Source organism: Alligator mississippiensis, chromosome 1 (assembly GCF_030867095.1).
Source record: "Alligator mississippiensis isolate rAllMis1 chromosome 1, rAllMis1, whole genome shotgun sequence".
In the NCBI taxonomy this organism is placed as follows: domain Eukaryota; kingdom Metazoa; phylum Chordata; order Crocodylia; family Alligatoridae; genus Alligator; species Alligator mississippiensis.
Window position 1 is genome coordinate 194,203,350 of NC_081824.1, and position 27,456 is coordinate 194,230,805.

General features: G+C 43.4%; 1 protein-coding gene across 1 annotated transcript in view; it reads left to right on the forward strand.

The window, feature by feature from the left end:
• Window positions 1–27,456, forward strand: part of MTA3 (metastasis associated 1 family member 3) — a 206,368-nt gene that overhangs the window by 139,800 nt on the left and 39,112 nt on the right. Inside the window, exons 10-13 of the mRNA XM_006265161.4 lie at window positions 6,305–6,379; window positions 19,270–19,328; window positions 24,855–24,979; window positions 27,074–27,225. Coding sequence (XP_006265223.1) covers window positions 6,305–6,379; window positions 19,270–19,328; window positions 24,855–24,979; window positions 27,074–27,225 — 411 coding nt within the window. The remainder of the gene's footprint in view (window positions 1–6,304; window positions 6,380–19,269; window positions 19,329–24,854; window positions 24,980–27,073; window positions 27,226–27,456) is intronic.

Below are 27,456 nucleotides of genomic sequence, written 5' to 3' on the forward strand. Positions count from 1 at the left end.
GGTGTCAATGCCACACTACTTAATGTTTGCCTTGAGGGTGTCCTTGAAGTGCTTCCTCTGGTCCCCGTATATCTTTTGTCCTTGGCTGAGTTGGAAGTATAGCAGTTGTTTTGGTATACATACATCAGACATGAGCACACAATGCCCTGTCCACCACAACTGATGCTGAATAATCAATGGTTCCATAATATTGGTTTTAGCATCGGCCACGACACTAGCATCTGTGTAACAATCCTTCCATTTTGTGCCAAGGATCTTCTGGAGGGAGCACTTGTGATGCTGTTCCAGACTTTTCAGGTGGTCCCTGTAAGTCACCCAAGCTAAACAGCCACAGAGAAGAGTTTGGTTTATCACAGCCTTGTATAGAGGAGTGTGCAAAGCTTTGGTTGCTGATTCAGTTTGGAGGAGATTTGGCCCGATTTGGCAACCGAATCTCTGAATCCAAACTGAATCAGGAGACTCATTAACCTCTCTGAATCAAACTGGTGCCTCCTGGGTCTGAGGGGGGCACTCGGCGGTGGACCCAGAAGTGGACTGGAAGTACTTCTGGCCCGCTTCTGGGTCCACTGCTGAGTGTGCAGGGGACTCTTCTCCCCCGCCCCCCCCCCCCCCCGCGTTCCCGTGGTATGTTCTATCTGTTCCACCATCTCAGCATTCACAAGCTGCACCTGGTACCTTGAGGTACATAGAAAAAATATATAAAGCTGTGTCTATGGCCAAATCGCTTATTCTTTGACTCAAAATCAAATCTTCAGATTCAGCCAAATTGAACCAGGACCGTGATCCGAATCAGCGAATTGAATCATTGTCCCTCGAATCGAAATTGAATACTGCCCACTTCGCACAGCCCTATTGTATAGTAGGAGCTTTTTTCAAGTCCTGATGTCCTGATCATTGAGCACACAACAATTCAGTCTTCCAAGGGCAGAGCTGACACATTGGATCCTATACTGGAACTCCTCATTGATATTGGCTTTCTTTGAGAGATGGTTGCCAAAGTTTGCAAAGTGTTCATTGTTCTCAGATCCTGTCTGTCAGTGAGGATCTTTGCTAGGAGGAAGTGGGGTTTGATTGGCCCTGAGCAGGCGGGTGAAGTACCTTTGTTTTTACAATGTTAAGAGTCAATCTAAAGCACTGGTATGCCTGAGAGAAGCAGTTAATGCCAACAGGCCATTTGTAGGTCCTCCTCAGGATGTGCAATGACAGCACAATCATTGGCATACTGAAGTTCTACAATCAAGGCTGAAGTAACTGGCTTTGGCACAGAGATGGGGGAGATTGAAAAGGTTGCCATCCATCCTGTACGTGATGCCGATGCCATGTGACAGACAGTCATGGACAAGCATCTTGATGAGTGCAAGGAAGATGGAACGCATGTACTGAGCAGTCCATGCAACACCACCGGGAGTTTCGTAGTTTCATAGTTGGTAGGGTCGGAAGGGACCTGAGCAGATCATCAAATCCGACCCCCTGCCATGGGCAGGAAAGAATGCTGGGGTCAAACGACCCCGGCAAGGTGTCTGTCTAGCCTCCTTTTGAAGACCCCCAGTGTAGGAGTGAGCACCACTTCCCTTGGAAGTTGGTTCCAGAACCTAGCCACCCTGACTGAAGTAGTGCCTTCTGATGTCTAGCCTGAATCTACTCTGTCAACTTATGGCCGTTATTCTTTGTTACTTGCAGTAGTGCTTGGGGGAACAGGGACTCCTCCCGTTCCCTGCTGGTCTCCCTTGGCCAGTTTATAGACAGCCACCAGATCCCCTCTAAGCCTTCTCTTGTGGAGGCTGAACAGGTTCAGGTCTCATAGCCTCTCCCCATAGGGCCTGACTTGCTGCCCCCTGATCATGTGAGTGGCTCTCCTCTGGACCCTCTCGATGTTGTCCACATCTCTCCTGAAGTGCGGTGCCCAGAACTGGACACAGTACTCCAACTGCGGCCTGACCAATGTCGCATAGAGGGGGAGGATCACCTCTTTGGACCTGCTCGTGATGCATCTATAGATGCATGACACGGTGCGGTTAGCCTTCCTGACCGTGTCCCCACATAGATTCATAGATGTTAGGGTCAGAAGGGACCTCAATAGATCGAGTCCAACCCCCTGCATCGGCAGGAAAGAGAGCTGGGTCTAGATGACCCCAGCTAGATGCATATCCAACCTCCTCTTGAAGACCCCCAGGGTAGGGGAGAGCCACCACCTCCCTTGGGAGCCCGTTCCAGACCTTGGCCACTCGAACTGTGAAGAAGTTCTTTCTAATGTCCAATCTAAATCTGCTCTCTGCTAGCTTGTGGCCATTATTTCTTGTAACCCCTGGGGGCGCCTTGGTGAATAAATACTCACCAATTCCCTTCTGTGCCCCTGTGATGAACTTACAGGCAGCCACAAGATCGCCTCTCAACCTTCTCTTGTGGAGACTGAAAAGGTCCAGGTTCTCTAGTCTCTCCTCGTAGGGCTTGGTCTGCAAGCCCTTAACCATATGAGTGGCCCTTCTCTGGACCCTCTCCAGGTTATCCGCATCCCTCTTGAAGTGTGGCGCCCAGAATTGCACGCAGTACTCCAACTGCGGTCTGACCAGCGCCCGATAGAGGGGAAGTATCACCTCCTTGGATCTATTCGTCATGCATCTGCTGATGCATGATAAAGTGCCATTGGCTTTTCTGATGGCTTCGTCACACTGCCGACTCATGTTCATCTTGGAGTCCACTAGGACTCCCAAGATCCCTTTCCACTTCCGTGCCACCCAGCAGGTCATTCCCTAGGCTGTAGGTGTGCTGGACATTTTTCCTCCCTAGCTGCAGCACTTTGCATTACTCCTTGTTGAACTGCATTCTGTTGTTTTCTGCCCACTTGTCCAACCTGTCCAGGTCTGCTTGCAGCTGTTCCCTGCCCTCCGGCATGTCTACTTCTCCCCATAGCTTTGTGTCATCTGCACACTTGGACAGAGTACATTTCACTCCCTCGTCCAAGTCACTGATGAAGACATTAAAGAGTATCGGTCCAAGGACCGAGCCCTGCGGGACCCCACTGCCCACACCCTTCCAGGTTGAAACCGACCCATCCACCACGACTCTCTGGGTGCAACCCTCTAGCCAATTCGCCACCCACCGGACTGTGTAGTCATCCAAGTCACAGCCTCTTAACTTGTTCACCAGTATGGGGTGGGATACCGTATCGAAGGCCTTCCTGAAGTCTAAGTATATGACATCCACCCCTCCTCCTGTGTCCAGGCGTTTCGTAACCTGGTCATAAAAAGAGACTACATTGGCAGCCTATGTTCATCTTGGAATCAATAGTGACTCCAAGATCCTTTTCTGCCTCTGTGCTGATGAGAAGGGAGTACCCCAGCCTGTAGGTATGCTGCTGGTTCTTCCTCCCTAGGTGCAGTACCCTCCACTTGTCAGTATTGAAACCCATCCTCTTCTCATCTGCCCACCCCTGTAACCTGTCCAGATCCGATTGCAGCCTGTCCCTCCCTTCTAGCGTGCCCACTTCTCCCCACATCTTAGTGTCATCTGCAAATTTGAGCAAGGTGCTTTTCACCCCCTTGTCCAAGTCACTGATGAAGATGTTGAACAGTGCGGGCCTGAGGACCGAGCCCTGGGGGACCCCACTGCCCACATCCCTCCATGTCAAAAATGACCCGGCCACCACCGCTCTCTGGGTGCGGCCCTCCAGCCAATTGGCGACCTATCTGACTGTGTAGGCATTGACACCACCATCTTCTAATTTTTTAACGAGAATAGAGTGAGAGACAGTGTCAAAGACCTTCCTAAAGTCCAGAAAGACTACGTCCACCGCGACACCTGCGTCCGAGGCTTTTGTAACCTGGTCATAGAAGGCCACCAGGTTGGTCTGACAGGACCTGCCTCTAATGAACCCATGTTGCCCCTAAGCATACACTCCCCTGAGGGAGCGTATGCTTGCTGCAGGCTGCTTTTGCATTGACAATGGTGCAGTGTTCATGGGGGTGGCGGGGTGTATGTGTGGGGAGAGGGGAGTGGGGGTGTTTCTGAAAGGCCTCACAAGACCTTATCTGCCACATTGGAGAAGAATAACTTCTAATTCTCTGAGAAATAGGGTTTATAATGGAAATGATATCAGGACCTTTAAATTATGGCAGCACTAGGGAAGACAGAATCAAGACAGTTCTTATTTTCACATTTTCCTACTGAGTTGACAGCTGCTTTTGTACCTTGAGCATATGATAAAATCACAGATCAGATCTGTATGTCTTCATGTCACTACTGCCTCGCTGTCATTCTTCCCTTTATATGAACCTCATACTTTCATTTACAGATGGTCATTTTAATATCCTGTGACCAGTACTTAATAAAAATTGGTAATGAGAACTAGTGATTCTGTAGCTATGCATAGCTTCTCTGATAGTTAAAGACAGCCACTGAAAAGCTTTTATTTTTATTTTATTTTATTACATGATATGGTTTATGTTTGGGACAAATTCTGGAGTCCTTTTTATTCAGTAGTCAATCCTGTGGGTAGCCATGTGGAACACAGCATTTTCACATTCAGTATAGCCAGCAAGCTTCTACAATTGTGATTGAACACTATAGAGAAAAGCTAACTGTCCTGCACTATCCAAGTGTCCAGACGACTTGGTCCCTATGTGAGCCCAGTTGCCTATTTGGACATCCTGAATGAGTGTTCAGGCTAGCGTTGCCATTTCACAGTAAAGAGTTAATAACATTTTGAGCAATGAACTTTTGAGGGTGGCGTGAAATGGGTATGCCTGGCAGGAAGAGAAGGAGTGTCTTTGGAGATACTAAGGTAGGCTTGAAGTGGCAGGTAACCGGGGCCAATGAGTGAGTGTATCCGCCGTCCCTCTTGTTCTGTGCCTGCTGCGGAAGGAGCCTTCTGAGGACTCACCAGCTGAAGGCTAAAGCAGCACATGCAGTCAGTAGTGCCTTGGGAAGCTGTGGACCCAAGTGTTTGAACAGTCAGTAAGCTTGTTCCACAGAGGTCAGGCCATCCTCTGTTCTATGGCCATTGCTTAAATTGAGTTCTCCCAAAACTCAGAAATGTTTCTGTTTACTGGGGAAATGGGAAGCATATTGAAAGGTGGTGTAAAGTATTATATATAATTTGTTACAAAATAATTAGTGATTTTATTATGTTGCTATTTAGTATGTCGAAAATATGGTAAGTACAAGTGGACAGCACTGGAATAGTGTATTACTAAAACGGGCAATAGAATTAGGTGGGGTGTGTGTGTGTGTGTTCTTGTTTGATTCAAGTTTAATCTCATACACACACACAAGATTAAACTTTACAAGGTGATTTTTGCCGTTAAAATGAAGCTGTGCTCTAATTTGTATCATGCATTACAATCCCTTGTTTGAACTCTTTAATAGTTTTTAAAGGAAATTTCATCTTCATGCCATCATTTTAAAACGGCAAAAGGGTACTGTAGAAAATACATCTTGCATTGCTGAGGCATTGTAACAGCAACCTCACAATTGGAAAGTAGAGAAGATTAATGTATAGCTAATTCTGTTTCCTAATGTGAACTTCATGAAAAATACCATACACAAAATATTAACATGTTTTCAGATAAATAGGAAAAATTGACAAGATTTTTATATGAACATAACTAATACTTTCCTTCCAGTAGAGATAATTTGTCTGATGGGCTACAAGATTCTGTAGGAGTTTGAAGTGACTGCTGCCTAGTTCATTCTCTTTCTCCTTCTCCCTCTCTCACATGTTCACGTCAGCATAATTGTTTTCTCAGCGTACACTGAAATTTACATTTGTGAAAGGTAAAAATCTGATGGAAGATCAGTTGTTCAAGAAATTTTCAGCATCAGGCCTGTATTTGCTGCAAAGGGCAAACTGGAGTTTATTCCATGACAGCCAGCCTCTGTTACATTAGCAGCTGTGTTACTACTGATGACAGTGATGAGACAGCAATGAGTTAGTATTCTGATGGGTGCAATTTCATATGTTAAGTTCCTGTGAGACCTGCCCTCAATCCTATGAAAATGATTTATTCTAATCAGAGTAGTGTTTTCCATGTGACATTGTTTTAGACTGAGGGGGGGGGGGAGGGGGAGATAGACCGTCTGTGTTAGCTGTTGTATTGGATTGCCTTTTGATCATAGAGCACCAATGATTTAAAAAGCTTAAAAATACCCAATCCTCATCGTTTTAAATTAATACTTTATTTGCACTAAATTCAGTATTTTTCTTAACTTAGGAGAAGGCATGCTCATTTTTTAATGAATAAGATGTAAATATTTAAACTTATCTTGAATGCTATGATTTATTTAATTTATGCCAAATATTTTTCAGCTCCCTTGGAAATCGCTGACTAGCATCATTGAATATTATTACATGTGGAAAACCACTGACAGATATGTTCAGCAGGTAACTTTATTGCTCTATCAGTATGAATAACTTTATGGCTCTATCATAGTTTTAAAACAATGGACTTCTACAAAAATTCTATTTAAAATATTTTCTAGACACCTGGATGTGCCTTTAGATTTTTTTTTAATGTAGAGAAAGGGTGGCTATGTTCTTTTCTGTGTTTTTAGCTCAGTGGTTCTGTACTCTTTATAAAGCACTCTGGTAACTTCCTTACTATCCAGTCTTTCATATTCTCAGTGATACACAGCAGTTGTGGTACCCTGCCATCTAAGTTTTCTGCTGCTTGAGTCCCTATGCAGTAGAAATGTGATAGTGCTTTATTTTATTTTTTAAAATTATTGTATACTTACATTAAGATGTTGAAAATAGGGGCATTTTGGTCATAGAACTTAAAAATATGTATTTTTAATACTATATACTGATTCAGCTATTGCGAAATATTATAAAATGTTCTGTTTTTATTTATATTAAGTGTTTAAGTCAATAGCCTACAGTTAAAATTGGTAATAAAATTCATGCTGAAGGACAAAAGTAGAATTTGTGGGTCTGTGGTGTTATTAGGTAGGTCAGTACATTTCAAAATCCTGTTCCATCATCTCAGAGACATTACTGTTTCTGTTTAGCTTAAATTTGTTTTTTTGGAAGCATTCCTGCATTGTCCATTGTTATTGTGCGAGAGGTATAAGTAGGTGCCAGTCCATGAGTGCTTTTTGGCACTACCGTAATACAGACAACAATAATACTATAACTTGCTGTGCTATTGGAGCATGTGTTTTCTGTTCATCATCAGCTCATCATTTTTTCATCTGTTTCTTTATATCACAACTCTTATCTTGGAAAGGTTTTGCAGTTTGAGAAGTTGAGGCTATAAATATACCTACAACTAAAAATGTTTCTTCAGGCATACTTCATTGAGTGTATAAGCCAGAGATTTGCTTTGTCAAGTCTCAATTCTCTCTTGACAGCTGGGCAGTAAAAAAATCTGGACTGATCAGAAAGATGAAAGTTTAAATAACAGGGTTGTTGCCTGCTGGAATTGGTTATAGTTACTGATAAATTTGGGAGCTAAAAGGAGTGTATTCTAGGGTTTTTTCCTTTTTTTATTTTTTTGACAACTAATTAACAGTAAAACCCCCATTGAGAAACAACTGCTTATCAGCGTTCTTAGATTGTTTATGAGATTGACTGGCTTTCTGGAAAAAAATGGTCTGAAATACTGTTCTAAAATGGTTGGGAAAGATGCAGGGGCACCATCTATTCTGAAGTTTGGGGTCTGGCTAACATTGTTCCTGCCAACGATATCTGAGGGTATGCTATCATTGACTGTGTGTGCGCGCTTATGAAACCTAACTGCATTTAAAGTACATCTCTAACTCTGAAAAGTGATTCCATAAAAAATGGCACTGCAGGGCTCTGATTTTATAATCCTTGCAATCACATCCTAGAATTTGGTGGTCAGCAGTGCTCTTTCAGGATCATCGTGATCAATTAGAAAAAAAGTCTATAGGCCAAATGTTTCTCTTTTACACTCATTTGTCTATCCTCTGTCTGCTTTCTATCTTCTTAGCATTCAGGACTTGTGGTAGAGGTGATATCTTTTATTAGACCAGTGGTCTCCAACCTTTCTATGCTGAAAATCACATTTTGTAAGTGATCTTTTCCAAACAGGAGATTTTACCACCTTCAAATCTCTTGTGAAATACAAACTTTCATGTCTACCCAAGAGAACTTTTACAATCTTTTCTCTAATGCCTGATGAAGGTGCTTGTACTCGAAAACTTGCAGTTAAAGAATTTTGTTTTGCAAAAATCTAGTTGGTCTAATAAAAGATATAATTTCCACCATGAGTCCTGAATGCTTTTTCCTCTAGACCAATATAGCTGCAACCTGGATACTAGGGCTGTGTGAAGCTTCGGCAGCCGATTTGATTCGGAGGAGATTCGGCCTGATTCGGTAACCGAATCTCCAAATTCAAATCTAATCGGAAGACCAGTTAAAAGCTCTAAATTGATACAGAAAAGATTTGGTGATTCAGCCATAGACTAAACAGGCAGCTGACATAGCTGCTTCCAGCTGGTAAGTCTGTTGGGGAGTGGGGAGGGAGTGGGGAGGGAAACGGTGTGGGGGAGGGAGGGATTGGGGCTGGGACAAGATGTCCAGCTGGGGTGGGGCGCGATACTCGGGGAGGGAGGTGGGGGGGGGTGCGGGATGTGGGTGTAGCAATGCTGGGAGCAGGGGCTATGCTCTGCTGCCACCTGCCCAGCGGAGGGGGGGCGGGGGGCCAAGGCAGGATGCAGGTGCAGCTCACTCCAGGTGGAAGAGGGTAGGTGGCAGAAGGGCATAGCCCCCACTTCCAATGCTGATGCTGCTGCGCTCGCATCCCGCATCTCTCCGCACTAGCTGGCAAGCAGCGGTAGAGCAGAGCTCCCGCTCCCAGCGCTGCCATACTTGCATCCTGCACCCTCCTGTGCTGGCTGCCAAGCAGCGGCAGGGCAGAGCCCCCACTCCTAGTGTTGCTGCACCTGCACCCCCCACACTGGCTGGCAAGCAGTGTCAGGGCAGAGACCCCGCTTGCAGTGCTGATACAGGCACGGCAGCTCTTGGAGTGGGGGCTCTGCCCTGCTGCCGATTGCCCAGCTAGTGTGGGGAGGGGTGCGCACGATGCAGGCGCAGCTTGCTCTGGGCAGAAGGGGCAAGCGGCAGCAGGGCATAGACCCCACTCCCAGCTCTGCCATGCCTGCATCGGCACTAGGAGCAGGGGCTCTGCCCTGCTGCCACTTGCCAGCCAACACGGGGGCGCAGGATGCTAGTGCGGCAGCGCTGGGAGCGGAGCTTATGCCCTGCTGCCGCTTGCCCCTTCTGCCCAGAGAGAGCCATGCTTGCATCCTGCCACCCCCCTGCTCCCCGCCCCCCACACCAGCTGGGCAAGCGGCAGCAGGGCAGAGCTCCCACTCCAAGCACTGCTGCACCCGTCTCCCACACTCCCCCGCTCCCCTCCCTGAGTAATGCGACCCCCTGGCCCAGCTGAGCAGTATCCCCCCCCCATCCCTCCCTCTCCCCTCTCTCAACCCCAACAGACTTACCAGTTGGAGGCAGCTGTGTCAGCTGCCTGTTTAGTCTATGGCCAAATCTCTGAAGCAGTACCAAATCTTTCGGATCCAATTCGGCTGAATTGAATTGAGGCAGTGATTCGAATCTTTGAATTGAATCACTGTCCTCTGAATTGGCCAAATCCAAATCCAAAGTGAATACTTGCCGCTTTGCACAGGCCTGCTGGATACTTTCTGTCTTCTTATACATCTCTGCAGCCACACTGGGGACAATGAGATTAGAGTTGTAACTGAGATCAGAATTTAATCCTGTCATCATGGAGCTGGTTCTGCAGTGCATGCAGGGATAAAATTTGATAAAAATATTGTTTTCATCAGAATTAAACAGAGATGACTCATATTTTTTTTTTGTGAGAAGGTGAAAATCACAGTTGGGGGTGGGTAGACTCAAGGGAATGGGAAGTGAAAAGTTAAGCCTTCAGTTTTAGATTGCTGGTTCTAATCTAAAAGCTTTACCACCTAATTACTGTCTCTGCTGGTGTGATTTAGCTAGATCATTTCAAAGGATAGGTCTCCACATGGCAGTTGCAGCTAATTGCTTACTAATTACTCTTGCTGTCAACTGAAGACAGTGATTTAATGAGCATGGAGACTCACCTGCCACCTCAGCTTTGGAGCCTGGGCCCTCTAAGTCAAGGCAAAAGTGAAATTGTTTCAGTAGAGTTAGCAAATCTTGGTATATCAATTCAGTAGGTAAATCCTGAATTTCAGTTATCACCATTGTCAGCCTGGCACTTTTCATGAGCGCTGCATGAAAAGAATATTTGGGGAATGAAGGAGGCCAGGTGACTCACTTGCTGTAGGTCCAGTTGGTTTATTATTGCTGACTTTCCAAAGGTGTTCTTTTTTTTGTTTATCTTTTTCTCCTAGTAAGGTACAGCATGGTTTGTATCCCTGGGCTCTTTGCTTGCATGTGGGAAAGTAGTTTTGTCTGAGATACCCAAGGAAGTGTTTAGTTTTCCAAGTTGCTGAGTGAGCATTTGAGCCCACATTACTTGTTAAGTTTCCAGAAGGAATCCCTAAGACATTTGAATAGGATTTTTTTTTGCTGCCAACAACATCTGACAGAAAGTCTGTGATGTTCAGCCCTGACAAACATATAATCTTAACTATGCTTTTTAAGTATGGTGATTTTAAATCTCACCAATTTTTGCACAAGGAGTTTGTATAGAATTGGCACTTGTGACATTTTTTTAGAGACATTTATTAGAGCTTTTTTATTTTTCCTTCTTGTACTATGCTACAGTTATTACACTGCTGCTTTGAAAAATAAAGGCTTTTCATAGTGTCTTTTTCATATAGCTCTGAAACATCTTCTCTGACCTACTACTCAGAGGATTTTATAATGTACGTTTTGCAGTAGCATTGTAAGACTTCTGCTGCAGCATCTGCCCAGAGATATGATGCCAGTATGAGTAGGAATAACCACCTTAGATTTAATCTAGTTAGCTTAAGTAACAATAGCTGAACAGATGGAGCAGCATGGATTTCAATATGGGCTAGTGGCTTAAGTATGTCCCCATGTCTTTGTTGGGCTGCAGTCACACCTCCAAATGAGTGTAGACAAATAAGGTGGGCCTGTGCTACAGCAGCATCTTGTCCAGACTGAAATGATCCAAGAAGAACCCCAGGGAAGCTAATTTAGGTACGTCTCTGCAGCTGTTCTTGGGACCTCAGTCTGCATCATGCTTGAGAATGGTCCTTGGGGCATCCATAGAGCAGACTTACTTATAGATTTCTATGTTTGAGGCATGTGAATGGGCAGGATAGTCTCACTAATGTAGTAACTTTAAACATGCTCACACTTTCTCAGTGCATAGTGCCAGGATGACTTGTCTCACTGAAGGATCTGACACTATTCCCGCAGTCTTAATTTTAAGTGAGGCTGGTTCTGAATTGATAAGTTTTTGGGCCTAAGCAGGTTCTTCTCCAAGGTATGATTTAGAAGCTGAAAATGTTGGAACAAGTCCCTCATATATAGGGGTCTACTTAACTCGCAGTGAGACAAAGCAATTTCCATGGTTTGGTCATGGCTTGAAGAGGTGATTTCCTGGTGGCCCTTCCCATCACTGCTGATTGGCAGCGAGGCATATACTATATAATTTAATAACAAATTCTGCAGAAAGTAAATCATCCCTTGGTCACCACAATGCCACTAGGTGGCAGTGTACTTAACAGTTAGTGTTGTAGTGCTGAATTTAAAAATCCTATATCCCTTATGTATATTTAGCTTTTTTTGAATTTTTTTCACTCATCCTTAGACTTCAGCATTGCATTTAACTTCTTAAAAAATGGCACCAAAACATTTTCACTTCACTGATTGGCGCCTTCACTTAGTGTACATCAGTAGCAGACAATAATTCTCAATCATGTGATCTATGGTTGCAGTGATTGCCACAATTTCTTTGTATTTCGGTAAGCATGGGAATATTCTAAAACAGCGTATTATATAAATAATACACTTTGGGGGTGGTTAGGTTGATATTGCAGGAAATTGCAGCCAGTGCACTATTTCCTAGTGATTGCAGACAGTGCCATTTTCCATGAAAACCATGAATTAAATAGACTCTTACTAACACAGTATGCTGTCTCTATCTCTTGTTTGCCTCCCCTTCACTTTCTGTCTTAAAGGAAAGGCCTGTTTACTCATCAGCATAGCAGGAACAAACTTGGTGACAGGGAAGCCTGAATTCTGGGGGCAGGTTAATTTTAACACAGTGAAGTGCCTGTCATTTTCATTGCCCCACACAAATATGCAGCCACGACTCAGTTGAAAGTATTCAACCGATGTAAAAATTTATTTTTGGCCAGTTTTCAACATTTCTTTCATTAGTAGTGTCTGCTCTCCAAGTGATGCAACCTCTTGCCACAGGCCTCAGTTATGGTGTCCACTCAGCCTGACTCAAAACTTCCTTCCTTTCAAGCTTGTTGCAGGAATCATCAATTCATCTCTTCAGCTTCATGAGCACTATTCTTCAAATTGCTCAAGTTGCCAGTCTAGTTTTTTGGCTGCTAGTTTATCTCCAGCCTTTTCTCATCAGATTTTTACTGCCTGGCTTCACAGAGCAGTATAGGGAACCACAAAGGTAATCTAATTAACTTCCCATTGTAAAGTAAACTGGCAAGTAAACCGTCAGCTTACAGGCTGGCCCTCCTGGGATGAGCAGATAAGCTTAAAAAAATGTCAGGTGCAGCAAATTCTGTAATCTCTCAGGACAATGCAGATTCTACAGCAACAGCTGCTGGGCCCCAGACTGAGAAAAATGAGGCATTTGGTACCCAAACACCACCATTAGGCCGGTACTCCTTGTGCCAAGGTATGACTGCTCAAGCATTTGATAAACAGTTTGACCTAATCCAGCCCCAGTTCAATCTTTTCCCATCGTGGAATCTTAAAGAAGGAGGTCTGGAAGAGACCTCCAGAGGTCATCATGTCCAGCCCCGCAACTAAGGTAGGATCATTCCTATTCAAATTATTCTATACAAATCCTTTGTCTAACCCAGTGGTTCTCAACCTTTTTGTACCAGGACCCATTTGTAAACATCGATGGCCAGTCCCAATCCAGTAAAGAGTTTTAGAAAATAACCCCCCTGGCCCTGTAGGTGCCCCTCACTCCCAACCCACTGCCCCTCAACCCCAGGTCCCAGCCCCCCACTGTGTGGGGCAGGGGGTGGGGCCCCCAAGCGGCCCCTTGCAGGCTGAAACTCTGCCAGCCTGCAAGGGAAAAACCACCATTTCCCACGTTTTTCTTCTTTAAAGAAGAATCCATTTTTAAAGTTTGTTTGTGATCCTTTTGTATACTTTTGTGACCCACTTTCAGGTCATGACCCATAGGTTGAGAAATACTGGTCTAACCCATTAGCAAAACTGCACAGTCAACCTTGACACAGCCACAAGTTATAACATGGGTAACACAAGACAACAGCCAATGTCCTGCTGCTGCACCGGTTGTATGAAAACAAAATAAAATAAAAAACACTTGAGAGATCTGAGGAAGGCAACCCCCTCCCATAGTTTATATCAATCTTATCATGGGGTAGAATTCCTTTCTGATGCCATATATGGCGATTGGTCTGATCCTGAGCAGAAGACTCTCTAGCCAGAAACCTCCAGGTTGTATTGCCTCCCTCCCCCCACTCAGTCCCCAGCTTTAAAAAAACCCTAGACACATATAGCAGCGTGGGGGGGGATTTCCTTCCCAGCCCCACGTGGCAACCAACAAAGCCCAGAAGCATGGGAAATACCCATAAAATAGGCGTAGCTGCACTTGCATTGTCCCTGACCAATACCTCTCTAACCTGATTACCTCCAGGGATTGAGATTCCCCACCTTCTGTAGGCAGTGTGTTTCTCTGCCTCACTGTTCTGACAGTGAAGAAGTTTTTCCTGATATCCAGTCTAAAACTACTTTGCTGCAATCCATTGATCCATGTCTTACTCTGGAGCAAAAGAGAAAAGGTGTTTTCCATGTTCTTTATGGCAACTCTTTAGGTATTTGAAGGCTGCTGGCATATCTCCTTTTAAGTGCCTTTTCTGCAAGCTGAACATGACTAGCTTCTTCAATGTCTCCTCATATGACTTGCCTTTTAACCGTTTTCTAGTTTTTGTTGCCTGCCTCTGGACTCTCTCTAGCTTCTTCACATCCTTTTTAAAACGTGGAAATAAAAACTACACACAGTACTCTAGATGAGGCCTAACCAGTGCCCAGTAGAAAGGCACTATCACCTCCTGTGTCTTCTACCTAATGCTTTTATTGATATTTTCCAAAACCATATTTGCCTTTTATGTAACTGAATCACAGTGCAGTGAGTCTGTGATCAATCAAGACTCCCAGATCATCCTCCATAGTGTTGCCATCCAGCCATGTATTTGTATGTTTAATTATTTATAATCATTTTGTATTTGTCAAAAATACCCATTTTGTATTTATATGTTTGATTGTTCTTCCCAAGGTTGCATTGGTCAGCATTGAACTTCATCCTGTTAGCTTCAGCCAAGGTTTCCAATCTATCAAGATCCTTCTGAACTGTTTTCTCAGTTCTTTCTAGTTTTGTGTTGTCTACAAACTTGCTCAAGAAGCTTTCTATGGAAGTATTCAAATAATAAACATGTTGAACAGTAATTGCCCAAGAACAGATCCCTGTGGGACTCCACTTGAAACCTCCTGCCACTCTGACATGGATCCATTTATAATTACCCTTTGCTTGAGGTTATTGAGCCAGTTGTCTATCCACTTCATAGTAGTAATTCTCAAACAGGATCTCCAACTGCACCCTGGGGTGCCTTGAAATTATTTCAAGGGTGCTGTGGGGTGCCACACAATTTTAGTACTGCTAAATTTGCAAATGTGATTCACAAGGTAAACCCAGAAATTTCAAATAGAAATCTGTTGTTGTGGTCTTTTTAAGTTCTTTATAAAAACTGCTCTCTTTTTCTGTAGTAAAAAAAAAGGTGAAAACTAAGAGTTGGAATGTTCCAAGGGGTGCCCCAAGTCAATCCAGGGTAGCCTCATGTCTATGAAAGGTTGAGAACTACTTATTACTGAAGTTTTATCTAGCTTGCATTTATCCAATTTGTTTATGAAAAGGTCAAATGAGACTTTGTCAAAAGCCTTACTGAAGTCCAGATACACACGTCCACTAGAGCTGTGTGAAGCTTTGGTTGCTGATTCAATTCGGCAGAGATTCAGCCCAATTCAGTGACCGAATCTCCAAATCTGAATCAAATCAAGAAACCCTTTAATCTTTCCAAATCGAATTGGAGTCCTCCCAGTCAATTCGGAGAGATACAGAAAGATTTGATGATTCGGACACAGCTTTAAATGTTTGTTTCTACATACCTCAAGGTACCAGGTGGCTCATAAATGCTGAGATGCTGGGATAGATGTGGCGTCCCACAGGAGCGTAAGGGGGTCCCCAGCGCACTTGGCAGCAGACCCGGAAGTAGACCAGAAAAACTTCTGGTCCACTTCTGGGTCTGCTGGGGAGCGCCCTGGGGGCCCCCCATACCCTCCCTGGCTCGGCAGCTGGTGCTTCCTGGGCCTGGGGGAGCACTCGAGGTTCCCCCCGCAGCCAGTTGCTGAGCCATAGGATGCAGGGGGACCCCTCCTGCACACTCAGCAGCAGACCTGGATGTGGACCAGTGCTTCTGGTCCACTTCCGGGTTCCAGGTTCACCGCCAAGCACGTGGGAGGCCCCCCATACTCCTGTGGGACGCTCCATCCGCCCTACCATCACAGCGTTCACAAGCTGTGCCTGGTACCTCAAGGTATGTAAAAAAAAAAACAAACATTTAAAGCTGTGTCTATGGCTGAATTGCTGATTCTCTGAATCAGCATCTAATTTTCAGATTTGGATTCAGCTGAATCGAATCAGGACAGTGATCCGAATCAATGAATCCAATCACAGTCTCCGATTCAGGCCAAATCCAAATCTGAATCAAATACAGCCCATTTTGCACACTCCTAATGTCCACAGCATTCCCTTCATCCACACTAGTAGTTACTTTGTCAAAGAAAGAGATCAGGTTTGTTCTTAGTAAATCCATGCTGGCTGCTTGTGATCAGCCTTTTTTCCTCCAAATACATGCACATGGGCTTGCTTAGGATATGTTCCAGTAATTTTCCAGATACTGAGGTGAGGCTAATTGGTGTTTGGCTGTCCACATCCTCCTTTTTGCCTTTTTTTTAAAGAGGTACTCTGTTGGCTCTCTTTCAGTTCTCTGGTACCTCGCCTGCCTCCCACGATTTCCTAAATATTATTGCCAAGGACTCTGAGATTATCTCTGCCAGTTCCTTTAGCACCTCAGATGAAGTTCATCAGGCCCTGCTTGCTTGAATTCATTCAGATCCATCAAAAATTCTCTTCTTGGTTTTTTTTTTTTTCCACTTTCTTATCTAGATACCTTTTTATTAGGTGTCAGGCTGCAGCTTAATTTTTTTGTGAAGACTGAGGCAAAAAGCTGTTGAGTAGATCTGCTTTCTATGCATCTTCCCGATCTCTGTTTGTGCCATCACCATTCAGTGTGATCATCTTTCAAATGCAGTACCTAAGCAATGATAGCAATATATGCAGCATTTGATCTGTAGAAGAAGCAGATGCCAGCTGTGACAGGAGCTTTCTGACTTTCCCTTGGAAGAGGAGTTGAGTGACTCCTTGAGAAGGAAGTCTTTCCTCCGATGCAAAAGTGAACCAAAATATTTTCAGCTAAGACCTGTGCCTGCTATGTACCATCCACATCTGAAGTCCTGGAACTTCCTAAGAATAGGTTAATCTTGTATATGGAAAGGCCTAGGAGAAAGTCTAAACCAGTCTCAGGAGAAGTTCTTGTATCCTAACTTATTCTCACTTTGTACCACTGCAGAAACGGTGCAGGAACTGAGCCAATGAGAAAACCCAGTGTTAGCAAGCCACTATTTTGTGTCATTTCTTCAAGGGCTGCTGTGATATCTAGAAGTTACTCCAGTATCTAGTAGTTCAGAAGGTCAAGAAAGTCTTGTCTTTGGCTAGAAATAGATGTAGCCAAATGAAGTGGATCAGCTGTGCCACGCATGCTGTGTTGTGGCACAGTTGATCTGCTTCACTAGGCAAAATATGTCACCCCTTGGACTGCCACTAAGGACAGGACAAAGAAATGTCAGGCAACGTCTGTTTCCACCCTTTCATTGTATAGGGCCCCATTGTAAAAAATTAGACCCAGTTGTTTGGGGGAGCAGGAATCAGAACCAATTCTGCTTGTTCTACCATGGCCCTCAGTACAAATAACAGAATCAAGTGGCTAGCTAGAGGGATGTTGGAAGGCTGATATAGAAAAATAATACCTTTTTACCTTTTTTGGCTTCACATAGAGACCCGACAAATGCTGTTGTCAATCTTTTTCCTTGTCCTCTGTAAATAAATAAATACATACATAAAAAAGATTACTGGCAGTTTTAGAAGGAAAAAGCTCTGTTCTTTTACAACCTCATTTTTAGTAGATAATGTAGGAGCAGCGAGGGGCTTGTTGAAGGTTTGTGGGTTTCTGATCTATTAAATTTAATGTACAAAGGCATATAAACAGAGGATTCCAGTGAATCCCTTCAGAATCCCCAGTGAATCCAGTCGTATTTACTGGATAAAACTACTACAGGTGTGTTTAGTGTAGTAAGTACCATTTCATCTCAGGTTTTCAAACAAATGCTATTTTTCACAATACCTAAACTTAATTTAGTCCAGAAGCAAAGGTTGGGAGCTATTCTGATTAAAGCCTTGTATGTCTGTGCATGTATTGCACGTGTGTGAGTTGATTGAAAAATGTAGCATATAAGACTATCAAAGGGTTTAATACTTGTCATGCCCTTATCATTTTATATCTGTTGCCAAGCACAATAGAATTCTGTTCCTTTTTGCTCTGTGATCCATCCTGTACAGTGTTTTGTCTGCATGTATTAAGTGGATCAAGGCCAAAGTTTTCAACCCAAGATATCGTTGTATCAGATAAAAAAATACAACGCATGAAACCCTGGCCCCATTAAGGTTAATGACAGCACCCCGTGACAAAAATGGAAAACAGGATTTCACTTTGCACATAGTGTCATTTAATGGATGGTTTTAATATACACTTTCTATAGGCAAGAAAGGCAAAGTATTTTCTGTTAACTACCAAATTACCATGTCTTGGTTTTGCTGTCTCATGTCACAACATCCTGGAATTTCAAATGACACATCGTATATTTTTCTGTGAGGCTTTTCACTATATAAATCTCGTATTTTCAGAGATGTTGTGTACAGCTTCTGCATCCTCCCTATCTGTGAAACCAAGCCAAATAGTTCTGTCCTAGCTATGAATGCTAGCTTTTATATACAACAGATTTCTAAGTTTAAGGGAATAGATAGCAAATACAAATAAAATTATAAGTGAGTATTTTGGCGGCAGTGCAGCTGTCCTGTTGCTATCATGTCCTTTAAATCCAATTTTCAAAGAAGTCCAAGAATTTAAGTAGCCAGGCCCCACAGAACATTGTGGTATATTTGTATGGGGCAATATAGTGTCAGGAGATTACTTTGAAAAAATAATTACTTGGGTGCTAGGAACAGTATAGCCATTTTAGCACTGCAGTCTACCTAAAGGAAATATCCCCTAATTTTCAGTAGGGCTTAGCTCTGGTGAAGAGCTCTGCTAACATGGATATACCGCTTCCCTATTTCTATGCAAACTGTCACTGCGCAGAATTGCATTGTGTTTTGCAGAGATAGGCACTCAACTTATATTGAGAAGAACTTGCTAACACTTCTTTTGAAAATCACAGCATTCATTGACCTTCTCTGAACAGACAAGGAAAATGTTGCAGCACTGTGGTGGATGGATTCATTATCCACTAGTTTTATGTGGTATTTCTCAGCCCCTGTATTCTTTTAAACTTCATTCATTCTCTTTCAGTAAGAAATACGCTATTTTAAGGCATTTCCTCGTTCCATGCATCGGGATGGTAGTGGTTGTAGGGTTTTTTGTGGCATCGCAGAAGTAGATATTTTTGCCTATGCTTACGCGATTTTCAAAAAGGAAAGTGTATTGTTAAGTATACTGCTGCAAGTAATAGTAAAAAAATTGTAATGCTATTTGAGTAATGATATATTGAGTTAACAACTCAAATACAGTTGTAGTGAGTCAGCAGTTGTATCAAGGTCTTTGTAATCTCGTAGTCAAGAAAAAGAAATATTTTTAAAATGGCATGAAGTAATATAAAAGTATATAGTATGCTTGAAATTTTGAAATACGTATGTTCATCTTTTTAATTAGAAACGTCTGAAGGCTGCTGAAGCAGAGAGTAAATTGAAACAAGTGTACATCCCAACTTAGTAAGTACAGCAGATATTTAAAGTTGATTTGAATGATCTTGCATAATATAGGGATAAAAATGTACCTACCTCTGTGAGAAGACCAGCACAAATACTTTTCCCTGTGAAGCCCCAGACTTGCTATATAAAACATTTTTTTTAGACTAAATGATAATGATTGATAGTAAGTTTTTCCTAGTCTTGTGGTTTGTTTATATATGTATTTCATTTATGAGCAGCACTGTACACTCAAAACATTCATGGCAAGGACTGATGACATTCTCTGTATGAGACCTGTGTATTTAATTCACCCCCTATTCTTGCCCACCATTTTTCTTGAATAAAAAAGTAATACCAAATTGAACTAGACTTATTAAAATTCTGTGTTAATCAGTAGTATTCAAGTAGTGCCCTTGTAGCCATTTTTACATCAGATTTCTCAGAGTAATTTCTTTAGAATCCCTCGAGCATTGTTATGTATATGCCTACATGTAACATTTCGAAGTACAGTATAAGCAGTTGTTTATTAAACCAATTACAGAAAAAGCAGATATTTTCCATTATAATTGTTGTTTTATTTTCTTTTTTTCTGTATACTCTTAAACCAATTAGATGACAAGAGATAAGAGAGGCATTATAACCATAAGGCAATGAACAGCTTGCAATCCTTTCTTTATTGACTGAGCCATATTAACAAAATCTGATTATTTTGAGGCTTTGTCATCATAGTGTTTTCATTTATTTATGTTTTGGATTTACATGCAATTCTGAATACCTGCTTTCATAAACATGCTGTTTATTATGATGAGCCATAATCTATGTATTCTATATTAATGATTTCCTCAAGCAAGGCTGTGGAAATAGTAAGGATTAGAGGCAAAATCCTGCTGTAACTCTGCTTTATAATATCCTATTCTCCATATGTACATGGGTTTTCCATTGTAGAAAAAGCAGAATACAAAAGTTAATGCCAACGGGCAAAATGATTTTGCCTTTTCAGGTTTGCAAGCAACATACAATACATTTTCATTTTATATAGTGTCTTTCAAACTTTCTCTGCCATACAGATTTAATCATAGAAGTAATGGCTAGACCATATTAAACTTTAGCTTGCAATCCATTTCACCTTTTAAAAATTAATCAGTGAGTATTATATAAAGACAAAACTAGTTCTCTGATAACATTTTAAAAGGTGGTCTTATTTCAAAGTTTCAAATGATAGAAAATTTGTGACATCCTAAAATTATTATATTAGTCAAGGAATAGCCACAAGTCTACCAACATCAGCTGCAGCTGGGAAAGGAAATGTATACAGGAGTTGCTTGTTGTTTTGTCTAGATCTACACATATCTTATGCTGGCTTATGTAAAAGGTGATTGTTTTTAGAACCCTTACAACAGATGTAGGTCTCTTCCCTTCCTTTCTACAGTCTTTCATTGATGAAGATAGGAGTTCTAAATCCAAAATATCTATAAGGTTAGAATTTCAGAAAGAATTTTGAAGGGAAGTCTGGTTGCCAGCACTGGCTCCAAAAAGCTACAGTCCCTGAGCTATAAGGTCCAATTTCTATTAAGGGAGTAACAGAGAAAGAGAGAGTGAGGCCTGTGAGGCCAGCCAGTGCACTGGAGAGGCTAAAATAGACATAACACTGCTACCTACTCAAGGGCAACCTTAAAGTAGGACCCAAGAGGCGAATCTACATGAGACATTTACTGCAGAGTTGCCTAATTAGCTCTGCAGTAAAGTCTCGGCATCTACGTGTGTGACCCTGTTAAGCTGCAGTTAACCAATAAATGCTGCTATAGGCTAGTACTTGTAAACACAAGCACTATCCTACAGCAGTGTTGTTTAGTGTGCCACACTGCACGTGTAGACACTGATGGGGCTGGATGGGGCATGAGGGTGCTTCAGTGAAGGGGCTACCTGCTGACTAGCCCGGCACTGGAGCACCCTCTTGCCCTGGCCAATCCCTCCGCAACACATTGAGCTGTGTTGGAGCAGCCCTGGGCTGCCCCCTCCTCCCCCTCCACCTGCCAGCCTCCCAGTCCTCTGCAAAGCTGGGGATGCTCTTACCTGGCTTAATGTGCTGCAGTCCTGAGCGCATGTGTAAATGGTGTGCCCAGAAGCAATAAACTTCACTGTGAACTGTGCTGGAGTTTGTGTTGCATTAATTCCACGTGTAAACATGCCCAAGCAGTAGCAGCCTGCTAAATGTCCAGCTGGAAGAGCTTTACTTGTGCTGAGTGACAACCACATTTGCTGAGTTATTTCAGAGAAGTGAAGATTTTACTTTGGATGCATGGCAGCAAGCCCTGTTGTACCTCATTTACCCCAAGGAAGTGTAGGTGGCATTACCTCATGGGATTTATTTTGGATTAGATAAGACCAGAGTTCTAGAGTCTGTTGTGTCTTATATCTTGTTTCTGACAGGGATGAGAACCTGTTGTATCAAAGAAATCTAAGAATGAATAAATACAGAGTAGCTGTATCAGTTTCACCAACTTTAGGTGATGTCTTGGCCCCAAACAGCCCTTCCTGTTCCCCTCAGCACATTGGACATTATGGCCTTTGACTGCTTCCCTGTGACTGCAGCATTCCACACTGAGAGAAGACTCTCAAGATCAGGCCCTTAATACAATGACGTGTGGCCTAATTCTGGAAGATTTTATTCAGGAAAACTTGAGTTAAAATCAACGGGAATCTTCCTAAAGCAGGCCTTAGATTTCTTTGCTTTGTTACGTATAGCCCAATAAATATATCTACTTTAAATTGGTAATAAAAGATTGGACTTTTGCTCCTCCCAACAAATATAGTTCTACTTTAAGTGTCAGAACTTGTCTTTTTGCCCCAGAGTTATTCTTAATAATAATAAGCTAATCATATGATATTTTCACTACACCAGAATTATACTTTTGGATTGGAAATATCATTCCTTTTAGTTTTTACGTTTGGTATTTGTTAGGTTATGAACAGAAGCGCTCACAGCGCGGCCCTATCAGATTCCAGCATATCTGTGAATTCTGCCAAATACCTTGTCACACAAGAACATGAAGAAGGAAAGGAAAGGGGCATGGACAAACATACATTTTAGACACTTTAAAAGGGAAAAGGAGAGCTGCTGCTTAGGTGCATGTAGCAGCCATGACAATCCTAATTGCATGATCCTGTAACAGTGAGTTAGCATAACTTTGACCCTGCCTGAAGCTGGGTGATTATGCTATTTGCATGTTCCTGCAGAGCGGGGGTGGGCAATTATTTTGCCTGGAGGGCCACTTTAGCAATTTTGGTGAGCTGTTGTGAGCTGGGAGAGGAGGGTGCTGGCCTGGCCTGGCTGGGATGGCAGTCAGTTCTATCCAGCCCAGGCCTGTCTGCCCTGCATCCACTGCTGGGGGCACCAGACAGAGTGGGCAGGTAGAATCTCCATGGGGACCCTAATGGGCAGGGCACTCTTGGCTGGAAGATGGCAAATGGTAGATGGTATGGGGCAGGCAGCTGGGGTCACAAGGTGATGCCAGTGCAGGGATGGGGCCCAGGGCAGAGCCACAATCCGCTCCCCACACACCCCTGCAATGGGTGCTGGTTCTGTGGGCAGGGGCATGTGAGGAGTGGATCATGGCTGTGCCCTGGGCCCAGGCCCCACACTCTTATGGCCCCATGATCCTGGCCTCAGCCCCTACCTCCCTGTTGCACTCCCAAACACCACTCCCCTCCTGGCCTCCCATCCCATCTGTCTGGCTGAGCATGCCCTTCCCACAGGAGTCCCAGACCGGTCTCCATGGAATCCCCACCCACCTCCCCTATACATCCAGAGTCCCTGGCAGTGAGTGCAGGGAAGATGGGATGGGGTGCCCAAGCAGCGGGGCTGGGTCCAGTGGCAGTAAAGACACTAGTGGTTACAGTTGGCAGGAGCTGCCGCTGTAGGGACTGCTGAGAAGTGGAGTCTGGCCCCTGCCCTGACCTTGCCCTGCTGATCACTGGGGGGCAGCAGGGCTGGCTGCATGCATCTGGGCCAGGTGGGGCCGAGGAACCTGCTGCAGGCCAGATAGAATCCTTTGGCGGGCCATATCTGGCCCGGGAGCTGCATTTCACCCACTCCTGCTACAGAATCATACAGATATAGCATGTGGATCATAATGGCTTATATCTGTAGCTTTTGTACAGTTAATACAGCTGTCTAGACCAGTGTTTCTCAACCTGTGGGTCACAACCCAAAAGTGGGTCGCAAGAATATATGAAAAGGTCACGAACAAACTTTAAAAATGGACCAACAAACTAAAAGTGGATTCTCTTTTAAAGGAGAAAAACATGGGAACCCATAGCCTTTCCCGTGCAGGTTGGCAGTGTTCCAGTCTTTAAGGGGCTGCTTGGGGCCTCCTTGTACCCCACACATACACCGTGCCCCACACACCCACCCCACACACTGGGGGGCTGGGAGCTGTGGGTCAGGAGTGAGGAGCACTGAGTCGGGCCTAGTCACTGATGTTTATAAATGTGTCCTGGTACAAAAAAGGCTGAGAACCACTGGTCTAGAGTGTAGCATGTTTTTTAATGCGGATATTGTTTCTTCTGTGTGTGCATAAGTTGTTTTGTTTGTTTGTTTGGCTGGTTAGTGGAGGTGGTCTGTTTGTTTGTTTTAACATAAACTCTGATGTAAGGAAAATAATTTTATTGCTCCTTTATGCAGCATTATACCAAGCTAATTTTTCATATAGCATATTTTCTCACATAAAGTGAACCATGGGCAGACTAGTCCAACAACAACGATCACATATTGTCTGAACTTCCTTTTCTGTCCATCTCTTAGCCCAAACTTACCTTAGAAGACCTGACCATTTTGGGAACTTATGTGCTAGACTTCACCTTTTCAGTTTGGCACAGCTTCTTTATATTGGCAATTTGTGGTGCTTCGGGTGTCTGCTAGATACCTTGGTACAGAGCTGTCAAGAGGCCTAAAAGCGGCACTGAATGTTCATTGCTTGCAAGATCATATGCTATGTGACCTTTACCAAGTTTAGTCATTTTCAGCATTTTATAGGTTTGCAGGCATTTGATGGTGAAAACCTGCTAAATATCTCTCTACTAAAGGTAATAATATTATTTGCCCTAGGGAGAAAATTCACCATTTTTTAGTACAAACTTTTCGTAATGTATGAAAATTGGTTTTCCTCAGGTAGAGAGCAGGCCAGTGCTTCCCCTTCTCCATCTCACTCAGGGAAAGCATCTTTATAGAAATAACTGTAGGAACAAGTGGCGGGAGGGAGGGGAGGCAGGGCAGCATGTTAAATGTTATAGCCATTGGTGACTTGTGTTCTAACATTGTACAGGTTCTGCAGATCGATTGACCATGGCCGAGCCTTTCATCAGCTGTTCACATGATCAGTTTGTTGTTGTCTTTAAACTAAACATTTTTTAGAGAAATAAACTATTACTCAAGTATAGGTGGTATGTTTATAAATTAGACACACAGAACCAAATTCTGCTCATATTAATGAGCTGCTTTTTAATATCATGTCTGAGAGATCATTTTTTGTTTTGTTTTGTTTAAAGCAACAAGCCAAATCCCAATCAGATATCCAGCAGCAATGGGAAGCCAAGTGCAGTGAATGGAACCATGGGAGCATCTTTTCAGACACAAACCTCATTAATAGGGCGGGCTTGTGAAAGTTGTTACAGTAAGTAAGATTTTTGTTTTTCTTTAGGAATGCAAGTTTCATTTGAAAAAGGGGATATTTTTTTGCTAGGGCTAATTTGTGCTCTCTGCTAAAAAAAAAAAAAAAAAAAAAAAAAAAAAAAAAAAAAAAAAAAAAAAAAAACCCAACAAGTGTATTTGCTGATCTGTTATCACACAATGAGCAATTTATAGTCAATTTCTAAAGAATTTTGATTGTTAAAAGTGCAAAATATTTTACAGCTAGTTCTTAAATAGGAAGTATTTCAGTAGATAGATTAACTTTCAGTATTTTAGAGTGATTTTATGACCTATTTAAAAACTTGTCATATTTAAAAGAAGTTAAAATAAGGTAATGAAATGTCCAGGCATTTTATCCAATGACTATTCAATGTGCATAATACAAACAATATTGGGAGCCCCAGCTGGATGCAGGACTGGTACCCAGATCTTTCTGCTTTTAAAACCAGTCCCCATCTCACTGGGACACAGATTCACACTCTGAGCAAGCTACCCTTCTGGCCCTGTGACTCTTTCCCTCTTGGCCGTCTGGTGGGTAAACTTCAGCAGAAAGGGTGAAAGGATGACTACCTAGCCCAGGGTTTGGTTATTATCAGGGATACAGGTTTTCCCACAAAAAACCCCCTGGATTTTCTAATTTTAGAAATTTTTGTCCATGGGGTGGGGCTGGCTTCCTGCCACTGTGCATACTCCTAGGATGATCGTGTGCCCCCCAGATTTGTGTGCAGGGCAGGAGAAGATGGCTGCTGTGGGCTTGGGCTCACCACCCTGCTGTCCTGCCCCCGGGCCCTCCATGGCCCAACAGACAGGACCTAGTGCGGCAGGGCAGAGTGGAGCAGAGAAGTTCGGTGCCACAGCCGTAAGTCCTGCGCCCCCTGCCTACTCAGCAGCAGCAGGGGTAGCACTGTGGAATTGTTATCCCTACTGCTGCCGGGTAGGCAGGGGCACCTTGTCATAGCAGCATGGAGCTCCCAGCAGTGACACAAGCCTTCTTGCCCGGCCCCACTCTGCCAGTGCGCCAGGGTCCCACCCAAGGGGATGTGGAGGCCCTGGGGGGAGCCGAAGTCTGCAGCAGCCAGCCCACATCTGCCCCAGTCCATGGGCTCTGCTCTGGCTCTGTTGGGGAGAGGTGCTGAGCTTCCCACTCCACTTCCCCACAAGCAGCAGCTGGGGCTCGGGCATTGCTGTGGGGGGCAGGGGTCTGCAGACCTTGGTCCCTGGCCCCATAGCCCTGGCAGCTGTGCACCCCCTCCAGCAGGGTTGGGAGGTTGGGTTGTGGGGGGGGGGGGAACTGTGGTTGGGGACTGAGGGGCATTGGCAGGCTCAAGGGGCTGTGAGTATGGAGTGATGGGCATGGACCTAGATCCTGGTGAGCATAAGGGGCAGCAGTAGCTCTGATACATATTTAGAATTTATTTTATTATAGTGATTGAGGCACTGGGAGGCTTCCAAATAGCTTTAAAATTATAAATGTATCAATAAAACATTATGTTCAACTGATATCTGTATATGTAGTGCCATTTTATTTTAATTGCAGATTTGGGGGGGTTTAATCAAAGAATTTGCAGGGCTTTTTTAATCAGAGAATTTGTGATTTTTAAAGAGAGAAAACCAGGATCCCTAGTTATTAGAGCACTTTCCTGGGAAGAAGGAAATGTGTTCAAATCCCCTCTGGCACCTGGGTCTTCCATTTCCCTTTGCTAGAAGGAGCACTAACTACTAAACTATTGGATTGAAAGGTGTGTGGGTCTACCACCTGTCCCTACCATTAGTTGTATAGTTTCTGAGTCTAAAGATGTGGGACTTGTATGGAATTTTAGATGTTTTCAAGGAAACATTAGGGTCTCAGGAGAGTGTAACAGTTGCTACCTTCCCTGTCTCAGTGTAGCAATTCCAAGTATGCTCAGAAAGCCAAAATTTTCATGTCATTTTATGAAGGGGCACAAGGTGAATTAAGATGGTATTTATTCAGATGGATGCCTAAAAGCTATATAATCGCTTCTTATAAGCACATTTGGAGTTGGCCCATTGTATACATAATGCATCAATGTTATCTATATTATTTTCTTGTTATTAGCTCCACAGTCTCATCAGTGGTATTCTTGGGGTCCCCCTAACATGCAGTGTAGATTATGTGCACCTTGCTGGATTTATTGGAAGAAATATGGTGGCCTGAAAATGCCAACACAGACAGATGAAGAAAAACTAGCTCCCAGCCAAACCACAGAGGTAGGAAACGTTTCTCAAACATTGAATGACACATTCTCAGAAGGTGTTGTAATTTATATTGGCATGTAATATTCTCGGACCTATGCTAAAAAACCCCAAGGGTTTTTTTGTTTGGTTGGGGTTTTTTTGTTTGTTTGCTTTTTTGTTAGGAAATACAACTGTTAGATATTTTTTCTAGATTGTGTGTGCTCGGTGCTGTACAAAGGATAGGGTAAAAGGTGCTTGAAATAC